Source organism: Onychostruthus taczanowskii, unplaced genomic scaffold, assembly GCF_017590055.1.
Source record: "Onychostruthus taczanowskii isolate IOZ18803 unplaced genomic scaffold, ASM1759005v1 scaffold30, whole genome shotgun sequence".
Lineage (NCBI taxonomy): Eukaryota > Metazoa > Chordata > Aves > Passeriformes > Passeridae > Onychostruthus > Onychostruthus taczanowskii.
This window is the reverse complement of record NW_024500350.1, coordinates 2,619,011-2,628,860: the sequence shown is the minus strand read 5'-3', so window position 1 is coordinate 2,628,860 and position 9,850 is coordinate 2,619,011. Positions and strand designations below refer to the sequence as shown.

At 60.5% G+C, this 9,850-nt stretch overlaps 1 protein-coding gene across 2 annotated transcripts; it reads left to right on the top strand.

The window, feature by feature from the left end:
- The first annotated feature begins 585 nt into the window (after positions 1–585).
- On the top strand, positions 586–8,826 carry RAB37 (RAB37, member RAS oncogene family). 2 transcript variants are annotated; one of them, XM_041409553.1, is made up of 9 exons: positions 586–862; positions 2,763–2,873; positions 4,900–4,941; positions 5,088–5,154; positions 5,242–5,294; positions 5,778–5,843; positions 6,552–6,608; positions 6,868–6,944; positions 7,055–8,826. In XM_041409553.1, exons 1-9 carry the CDS (start codon positions 749–751, stop codon positions 7,158–7,160), a joined length of 693 nt encoding a protein of 230 aa, XP_041265487.1. In that variant the 5' UTR covers positions 586–748; the 3' UTR covers positions 7,161–8,826. The 2 variants fall into 2 exon arrangements, with proteins under 2 accessions (XP_041265487.1, XP_041265488.1); XM_041409554.1 differs by lacking the exon at positions 2,763–2,873.
- The last annotated feature ends 1,024 nt before the right edge of the window (positions 8,827–9,850 follow it).

Below are 9,850 nucleotides of genomic sequence, written 5' to 3'. Positions count from 1 at the left end.
TTATATGAGGTTGGTATGGGGTGGGGTTTTGGGTAACACAACATCCCTCTCCAGGGATTTCTCCCACGTTCCCATGCTTGGGCTTTTCCTAAATGAAGTGCAGTATGAGCTGGGCCCCAGTGGCTGGTGTAGGATGCAGGGGGCTGCGAGCTGCCGGGGGCAGCGGGAGGCCGGGCAGCCACCCCGGCTGGGATGCAGGCTCCGGGGAAGCGGCTCGGCACAGCTCGTGGCTGCCGGCCAGCGGCTCCTGCCCCGCTTCCCTCCCGGCTCCGCGGTGCTCGCCCGGGGCCCGGCTCAGCACCGCTGGGGCTGCAGCAGAGGGGCAAACCCCGCACCCTGGGGTGGGCTGGTGGGGAGGGAGTGGGAGCTGCCACCCCCGCTGTCCCGGCGCGGCAGGGTGGGATTTGGTCCAGCGGGGTCTCCGCCCCCGCTCTCTGTGAGGGATGGGGAGACTGGTCATTTGCGGGGTGATCCCTTCCTCCTCTCCCCACCCAAACGTGCGGAGGGATGGGCCGGGGCTCTGCTCCGTCCAGCGCAGCCAAGCCGGCGGCAAACCCCGGCGCTGCGGGGGTGCAGTGGGGCAGGTTCCCGCTCTTCAGCCTCTTCCTCCTCATCCCCTGCCCGCGCTGGGCCACGGCCTCGGGGGAGGCATCGGCCGGGGAGGAGGAGGAGGAAGAGGAGGAGGAAGGCGGGTGGGGCCGCAGCTCCCGCAGCTCCCGCAGGCTCGGCGGCTCCGCTCGGACGCAGCATGGGCGGCCCCGACGGGGCGGCGGGGAGCGAGACCCCGGAGGGCAGCGGGGAGCCCCCGAGGAGCGGCGGGGAGCCCCCGGCCGTGCCCCGGGATTACGAGCTGTCCGGCAAGGTGGGAGGCGGCGCGGGGGGAGCGGGGATGGACCCTCCGAGCTCTGCCAGAGGGGAAGGTTTGGGTTCCCCACCCCGGCCTGGGGGAGGCCAGGAGGGGTTTAGGGTTTAGGAAGGGTCCCGAGGGCCGCCCGCTTCCTCCGCTGCTGCGATCGCGCCCAGGAAGCGGCCGCCAAACGGGGAGGAAGGCGAAGGAGGCGGCGGCCCCGGCTGACCCCCCCAGCCCTCCTCTGCCCCGCAGTCCCCCGGGGCAGCAGGTGCCGGGATTGGGGTTTTCCCTCCCCGGGAGGTGGGGATGGGGGGGTTCCCTGCCCGAGGGTGCCGTCTGTGCCCGGAGGTGGCAATAGGAGGGACCAGCTGCAGGAACAGGATTTTGGGGCTCCCCGGGGAAGGGGAGCATGGCCGAACTCTGCCCCTCAAAGCCCGTCAGACCTTTCCAGGGCAGGGGCTCCTGCCAGCCCCGCGACAGCAGCACAGGGCAGGGGGGGCAGGACCGCGTCCAGGCCATGGCAGCACCCCAAGGGCTCCAAGGTGAGAACAGCATTTCAGCCCTGGATCCAGCCCAGGACCCCCTTCACCCACACTGCAGCATGCCGCTTGTGAATGTCTCTGCACCCCAGCCCACCCCGGGGCAGGGGGGAGCCCTCCTTCCTGAGTGCCCCCCTCTTCCCCACCCCAGCCCAGGCGAGGGTTGCCCCAGGAAGCACTTCCTCACCCGAGCAGCTCAGGGGAGGCACGGGACTGATGAACCTTTTACCCCCAAAATTTAATACACAGCCCCAAGCTGAGCCCAGTGATGGTGTCAGCCCCGACACCCCCTGCTGCCTCACAGAGCCGGTTGCAAAGTGGTCCTGCACGCTGCCACCTTCTCTAAACTGCTTTTATTCTTCTGCCTTTTTCCTCCCCTCTCTGACTCCTCTTTGTGGAGGGCAATTTCCATGTTTGTGGGAGAAAACCAGTTTTCAGCTTGGTCTAGAGTGAGGTGGAGGCAGAACTGAGCAGTGTTCCCAGCTCCCCACAAGCTCTGGGGAAGGATTTGACCAGCAAAGTGGTAGCAGGAGGCAGAGCATTTCCAGCCACCAGCTTTGGCATTTGCTGTGCCATCCCTGTGGAAGGTGGCCATGGCCCAGAGGCAGCAGAGCTGCAAAGATTTACTTTGCAAGGTCCAGCATCCTGTCAGGCAGGCATGCAGGGATGGACCTTCCTGCTGAAATCCTGCTCACTGCTATTTTTCATAAGGGTGAAAAATGATGCAGTCAGGTTAATGATTGCTGGGCAGGAACAGGTTGCTGCAGGTAGGCAGAAAGAACACAGCATCAGGAAAGGCTGTGCTTGTGGAGCCCAGCGTTGGTCTTGGCTGCTCCCTGCCTGAGTCCAGCAGTGCTGGAGCAGCTGGGGAGCCTGGGCTGATCCTGTTTGCTTAGCAGGAGGGGAAAGGCACCGTGTTTGCTTTGGTGTCTGCAGCAGGCAGTGACAGGGAGAGAGTCCCGGACACGCAGGGTTTGCCCAAGCCATGCATCAGCCCTTGGGCTGGGCACACCCGGGTCGGGGGCAAAGCGTGGGTGTCTCCACACATTTGGGAGCCGTGGCTGGTTCTCTAGGAGCCTGCCGGGCTGGGAGATGGCCAGGGGCTGGCTAGGAGATCTCTCTTCTTGCTGCAGTACTTGCTTTCACACAGCTCTCCCCTTCTTTCGTGGCTGGGGGCTGCCCTGGGGCGCTGCTCGGCCGCACCCTCAGGGTCCCATCCCACACCCAGCTCCCACGGGGTTTTCCAGACCCATCAGGACCAGCCCTGGGGAGAGAAACAAAGGGAGAGAAGGAACCGGGAAGGGCTCAGCACCAGCCAGGGGTGCTGCTCCCTCCCTGTGCTGCTGACGTCTCTCCCTGCGCCCATCTTGCAGGTGATGTTACTTGGAGACTCGGGCGTGGGGAAAACCTGCTTCCTGCTCCAGTTCAAAGACGGGGCCTTTCTCTCCGGGACGTTCATAGCCACCGTGGGCATAGATTTCCGGGTGAGACCACCACAGCTGCCAGCCCCTCGCCCCCTCGACCTGCACCTTGGCCAGGACAGGGTGCTGGGCAGGGGGAATTGGGGTTTCCAGCCTCTCTACCCCAAATTATCTCCCAACCAGCTGCAGGTGCTTGCTGGAACCCTTCCACCCCTCCCTGGGAGACCAGTAACAGACAGAGGAGCCCACTGGTACCTTCGCCTCTTGCCTTTAAGTCAGCCAACAGTCTAGGTTTAGCCCACCCCAGCTGTGTTCATGGTCTGGGAGTGCGTGCTGGGCAGCCAGTACGCTCCACCATGCAGGCCAAAGCCCACAGCTGGGGGGACAAACAGTGGTTGCTGTAATTTCATGCCTTGACAGGGCTGAAATGGGCTGCTGAGAAGTTATTAGGGTTACCAGATTCTGTTTAAACCCCCACACTACTACACTGCTGTCTGCCCATCCAATTTCATCTCCCTCAGGGTGGCCAGGGAGGCACAGCTGTTTGCAGCACAGGGCAGAGCAGGAAGGAAGCCACGGGGGTGTCCCCGGGCAGGGCTGTGCCCACAGCCACCGACACGTGTCGAGTGCGGTCAGTGCTTCCTCTGCCCCCGCAGCTGCAGCTGCCACTTCTCTGCCACCCCTGCTGCCCTGGCTGTCTTCAGCTTTTGGTGGAACTGGGGCCTTGGTGATCAGGGGCCGGGGAGAGAGATGGCTGTGGGTTTGGTTTGATGGGGCCATGAGGCCTGTCCTGACGGAAAAGTCATGAAAGAAGGAAAATCTTCTGTGTCCCACTGCTGGGCTCAGTGCTGGTGTCCCCAGAGGTGTTGCCAGCCTGTAGGTGCCTGCTCTGCCTTGTGCAAGCATCCCCTCCAGCAGCTCATGGCTCACTGCTCCAGGTAATCTCCAGAGCCTCCTAGGGCATGTTTTTGTTTTATCCAGCCCATTTGCTCAAATGCTGTCATCGCCACATGGGCTGAATTTCCATTTCAAACAATTCCAGGCAACGAAATTATTTATAGGGGTCTTCTCTTTCCACACTCCAAGTATGATTCTTTAAGAGTCTTAAAATAGCTTTTCAGTAGTTTTTGATTTTCTTTTTTCTGGCCTCTGGAGAGAAGCCCCTGTGCTTCTGAGATGAGAACAGCGATTGTTTTAGCCTCAATAACTGCCTTCCCAGCTCAGCTGGAAATACCTCTTTCCTTTCCGAGTCCCGGCCCAGCCTTGCTGCAAATCATCGTGACCCAGGAGATTTCCTCCTGCTGTGCTGGATACAGCTGTGTGCTACAAGCAACCCCTCCAGCTCAGTGTTTTCTACCTCCTTTAAGAACCAAGCAAGGCTCCACCAGCAAGAAAACCTGAGCAGGACACCCATCATCACCCAGTGCCCAGGCAGTTTGTAGCATCCAAAGCCCTTAAATCAGTGCAAACAGGCTAAATTTTTGGTGCAGCAGTGGTTCCTGAGCACATGGAGCTGAAGAGTTCCATCAGAAAGATCAGGGCTTTTTGGTGAGCAAACATAAAAGCACACCAACGTGTTATTAATAAATGCAAAGTTGTGTGTGGTTCGTCCATCCCTCCCCACTTCCGCTGCTCTGCCAACTTCCCAGGGGCTGCTGCAATCCCTGAGCTTCCCAGCAGGAGCCAGAGCAGGTCGGTGTTCCTGGGGTTTGCTGGACAGCCAAGGTCATTAACTGACTCATTAGGGGACTTGGGAGCCAAGGACAGGGACTCTGGCTGTGGGAGATGAACGAGGCACCGGATCCAAGGCAGGCTGGGATCTTGCTGTCTCCTCTCCGCTGATTCTGCTCTTCACTCTGACTCGAGGGTTTGCTGCTCGGGGATGTCCCTGTAGCTGCCAAGCAATCAGGATCACGATTTGTAGCAATGGGGCTTCAAAGTCCAGCCCCACAGGCAGCCTTGCCTCTTTGCACTGGCCCAGGGAGCGCAGCTGAGGGGCTGTGGAATGCCAGCTCAGTGCCAGGGCTGGCTGGCACGTGCACCAGGACATGCTTTGGGCTGATAAACCTGCTCTCCTTGTCTTCTGCAGAACAAAGTGGTGGCCGTGGATGGTGTGAAGGTGAAGTTGCAGGTGAGCTTTGGGAGGGGGGAAGAAATTTCCAGATGGAAAGCCACCTCAGGCTGAGCGTGGTGGTCCGGCAGGGCTGGGAGCCACAGGAGCAGACCCAGCTCGGGGAGGTTGCTCTCCCTGCTCTCACCAGGGCAGTTTCTCGGCAGATCTGGGACACGGCAGGACAGGAGCGTTTCCGCAGCGTCACCCACGCCTACTACCGGGATGCCCAAGGTGAGTCTGGGGTCCAGCAGGGATGGGGAGACCACCCAGAGCACATTCCTGCAGTGTAGCAATGCCTCTGCCCCTCTTCCCCTCCAGCCCTGCTCCTGCTCTACGATATCACCAGCAAGATGTCCTTTGACAACATCCGCGTGAGTCCCGCCGTGGGTTGGGAGTGTTTCTCCCCAGGGCCTGGGAATGTGGGTGCCCTGCTTGGCTGGCCGGGTGCTGGGAGCAGTTGGGAGCCTGCTTTACCCGTAAGCACTGGCTGTTCTGGCCAGACCCAGCCAGCTGGGAGCTCATCCCAGGGCACCTGGCTGGGTGCTGCATGGCTGGGTGAGTTTTGTTTAAGGACATGGTGAATGCCTGAGGGAGAAAACGTGGCTTGGGAAGGATGTGAACTACGGCTTGGGCTGTAGCCAGGAGACGGGGAGTTTTCAGGACTGCTCATCTGTGATGCTGGAATGATTCCTGTGCCAAGAAAAGTCATTATCCCTGTCCCTGTGGGGGAGAGATGGGGGTGCTGAAGGGATGCGAGGGCTGAGAGGGAAGGGATGGGGGAACTGAGGGGTGGGGGGCTGAGTTGGGAGGAACGGGAGTACCCCTCACCCCGACACAGTCCTGCTGCCCTACAGGCCTGGCTGACGGAGATCCATGAGTATGCCCAGAAGGATGTGGTCATCATGCTGCTGGGCAACAAGGTGCGTGTGGGGTCCCTGTCCACGCTGGGGTCTGCTGTGCTGTGCCGTGCCCTTGCCATCCCCATGGCTGTGCAGGGATGGGGCTCTGCCTGCACCCTCCGCCGGGCTCTGCTTCTTTCTGGGTTCAGCCAAGCCCAGAGGTGATCCCCGGGGTTTGGGGGGTCGCGGAGGGCAGTATTCCCGGTATCCAGCGGGTGGCAGCACGAGCCTGAGGTTCCAGGTACGGGATGCTCCTCGTATGGGATGCTTTGGTATGGGATGCTGCTGACTCTGGGATGCCCAGCCAGGCCTGGATGCACCCCTGGACCTCAGGTAACCCCAAGAGGCCCAACAAGGTCCCAGATTCTCTCCAGGGGTTCTACATGCTGCTGGGTGCCCAGTGCCCAGCTGGATTTCCCCTTGGGACTGGATGTCCCCTAGATCCTGGATGATGCCCAGCAGGGTTGCAGAGCCTCCCTGGGTCCTGGATGCCCTCAGGTACTGCCCCAGGTCCTCAGTGTCCCCAGGTCCCAGGTGCTCCCTGATATCCTCAATGCCACTATGTCCCAGATGCTCCACAGATCTCAGATTCTCTGGGCAGTGGATACTTCTGGATCCATGCTGCCCCTCGTTCCTGTCAGCCCCCTGAGCACCCCGCAGTGTGGTTTGCCAGATGCCCCAGGGTGCCAGCTGGTCTGGTGTGCGGTGACATTTTCCTTCCTTTGGCAGGCTGATGTGAGCAGTGAGAGAGCTGTGAGGACGGAGGATGGAGCATCCCTGGCCAGGGTGAGTTGTGCCACAGTCTAACCCAACTTGAGCCCCCCCAGACAATTTCACATCACTCAGGGTTCCCATGCAGCCGTGCCATCCCCTCTGAGTGCCCAGACCTGCCTGGATCTTGCAGGTGCAGCACAGCAGTTACTTGCATGAAAAACCTGGGGAAAGGCAGGGAGGGGATGACCCTCAAGCCTTGTCCAGGGATGATTCAGAGGGCCAGGAGGGCATCCTGGGGATAGCCACTGATGGGGCTGTGCTGCTCTTGCAGGAGTACGGAGTGCCTTTCATGGAGACGAGTGCCAAGACAGGCATGAACGTGGAGCTGGCCTTCCTGGCCATTGCCAAGTGAGTACCTGGGGCTGGGGCACTGAACAAGGAAGGTGTCCCCTGCAGCCCCACCACCTCCCCCACACCAGCACAGTGTGGGAGGGGGTAACACAGCCTCACCACTCTAGGGAGCTGAAGCAGCGCGCGGTGCAGCCGCTGGATGAGCCCCAGTTCCAGATCCACGATTACATCGAGTCACAGAAGAAGAAATCCAGCTGCTGTGCCTTCTCCTGAGGGTGGCCCAGAGGAGCTGGCAGCCTGGGGGCCCAGGTGTGAAGCAGAGCGGGGCCCCATCCTGCCCTCAAGCACTGGAGGGAACCAAGCTCTGACAAGCCGAGGCGGATGGCACAGCACAGAGTGAATGAGGAGGGCCCTTGTCCTGGTGCCAGGACTCAGATCCTGCTGCCCTGCAGAGCAATGACCCGTGTGCCATCGTGGGAATCACTGTGGTGTGGTGACTGCCAGCCTGGCCTGCAAGCCATGGTGATCCATCACCTCCAGCACCTGAGCAGGGTGCATGACACAGCCACACACTTCACTGAGGGACCCTTGGAGCAGCTGGAGGAGCTGTGCCATGGATGAGCCCCCCTGCAGCCCCCAGTCCTGTCCTCTCTTGCAGCTATTCCTGCTCACAGTGCTGCTGTTGTCCAACTGGAAGGGCCTGGTCCAGCCCCCATGTCCCTGGTGCTGCCAAGCTCTGGCTTCCCTCCAAGGAGCCTCAGCTCTGTCCCCCCAGGCTGCCCCACACCCCAGTGCCCACGCTTGGCTGTGGCTCCTCATTTCTGCAGTTGCTGCCAATGGCTTTTATCCTCCTGCCACCACAAATGCAATGATGTCCCCATTGTATCCTGGCTCTGCTCGAGGGAAGGGCTGGGATGGGGAAGGGTCCAGCCAAACCTGCTCCCTGCCCACACGGCTGGTGTGAGAAATAAAATTCCCCTGGGAGCATCTGAGCACTGCTTGGAGCGCTTCTGGTACACACAGCAACTTGGAAAAACTTTGCTTACACCATGTTGTGCCACAGAAATTAGAGAATTTATTTTTTTTTTAACAAGAAAAGGCTTTTTCATTTCAATGCCTCCAGACTGAACCATCTCCAGCCTCATGCAGGAGATGCCCACGATGGCATCACCTGGGGTGATGCTTCAGCCCTGCTGTCTCCCAGGCCAGGCTGGGTTTCTCTCCTGTCACTGTCCATGGAATACAACTATGCCTTCCTGCTGCTGGCAAATAGCAGCTGGAGCCCGCTGTCTGGAGTCCAGATGCCTGAGAGCCTTCATGCAGCAAACACTGCTGTGTTGGGCACTGGTGGGGCTCAGGGACATCCCTGGTGCCCAGCCCAGCTCTGTTGCTCCCTCGAGCACTGTCCACTCCCCTGAGCAGTCAGATGGTGAATATTTGGTTGTGTAGCTGAAGCGCTGATGCAGAGAGCAGCTGTGGAGGGTATGGCACTGCGTGTAGGAGTCAGGGACTGTCCAGCACATCTGTCCCCATCAGCACCTTCCCTGGCCCTGCACCTGACTGCTCGTGTCTCACCTGCCCCGGTGCCTCCTTCACCTCTGCTCTGCCCCTGGGTCTCTCTTTGCAAGTTTACAGATTAAAGCTGAGTATTTTTTTGAGGCTTTGCATCTGTCTGGTTGTTTATTGCGTGAGAAATCCCTGCCCTGGGTCTGCGCCGTGGGAGGCTGAGGCTGCTGCGCAGAGGCGCCGCAGAGCAGCCGGGCTGGGGGCCCTGGGAGCAGCCGTGAGGAGGGGGAAGCACCCACGGCCCTTCCTCCCTGCCGGGGGGGGCTTTCATTGCACATTTCAGACAGACCAAAGGTGAGAGGGGAAGAGTAAACATGGCCTGTTAAATTAAAACCAGCCTCCTCCCCTGCTGTTCTCATGGTTCGGAGTCCAGCATTCCCCAAATAACTCCGTCTTCCCACCAATGGCATTGCTGCTGCCGCTTGGCTGATGTCTGCAAAAAAAATGCTGGATGGCTTCAACACAAACAGACGTTGGCTCTTTTCTCTTTCCCCCCTCCTGCCTGAGCTCCCTTAACTTCACTGCAAGATGCAAAGGGCAGGAGGAGGCAGCTGGGGCGCGACGGTCCTGCCCGTGCCCTGCCGTCCCGCAGGCACTGTTAGACCCAAAAGCAGTTCAGCTGTTTCCTTTGCTGCTGCCTTTCTTCCTTATCACGGTCCCGTGCTCAAACCAGCCCTGCCGGAGCTGGGTTTTGTTTCCTGACTGAGCACAGGGTACCCGAAATGTGCTCTGCATCTGCCCTTCCAAAAAGCTCACTTGCGGGGCTGTGAGCAGCACAGCCGAGGGGACGGCTGTGACACGGGCTGTGATCCCCCGGTCCCGGGGCCGTACCACATCACTCTTGCCCTGGTTTTCCCCTCCGAAGGCATTTGCCGTGGGATTCCTCTCCGCCGCTTTTCTCAGCGCCGAGCGGGCGCGGGCGAATGCTCAGCCGAGTGGAGGAAACAAATGAGCCCACCCTCCGCTCCCGGCTGCGCCCCACGGGCTGCAGCACGGCCACCCCCAGCACACAGGGGGTTCTTCGGCCGCTGGGGTCCCTGAGCAGGTTTTTGGGGCAGAGCACCTTGGGACAGACGTGTCCCACGGCGTGCGGCTGTCCCCTCCTTGCTTGCCGGTCTGCAGCTCGGTTAAACGCGATGCTGGCGGCCCCGAGGACCTTTGGCCAGGAGCTTCAGCCCTGCGCTGGGAGACACCGCTGTGCTAGGCTCTCTGGACAGCCCCAGGAGCCAGGAGGCAGCTCTGCCTGGCACCAGCAGCCCTGCGGCATGGCCGGAGCAGCCCAGGCTGGTTGCTGCCTTGCTCTGCCCTGGCTGAGCCCAAACCTCAGGATCTCGTATGCTCATGACCCCCTGAAGCTACTCCTGCTTCTCAGTCCGTGAGCAGAGAAGATGCAGCCA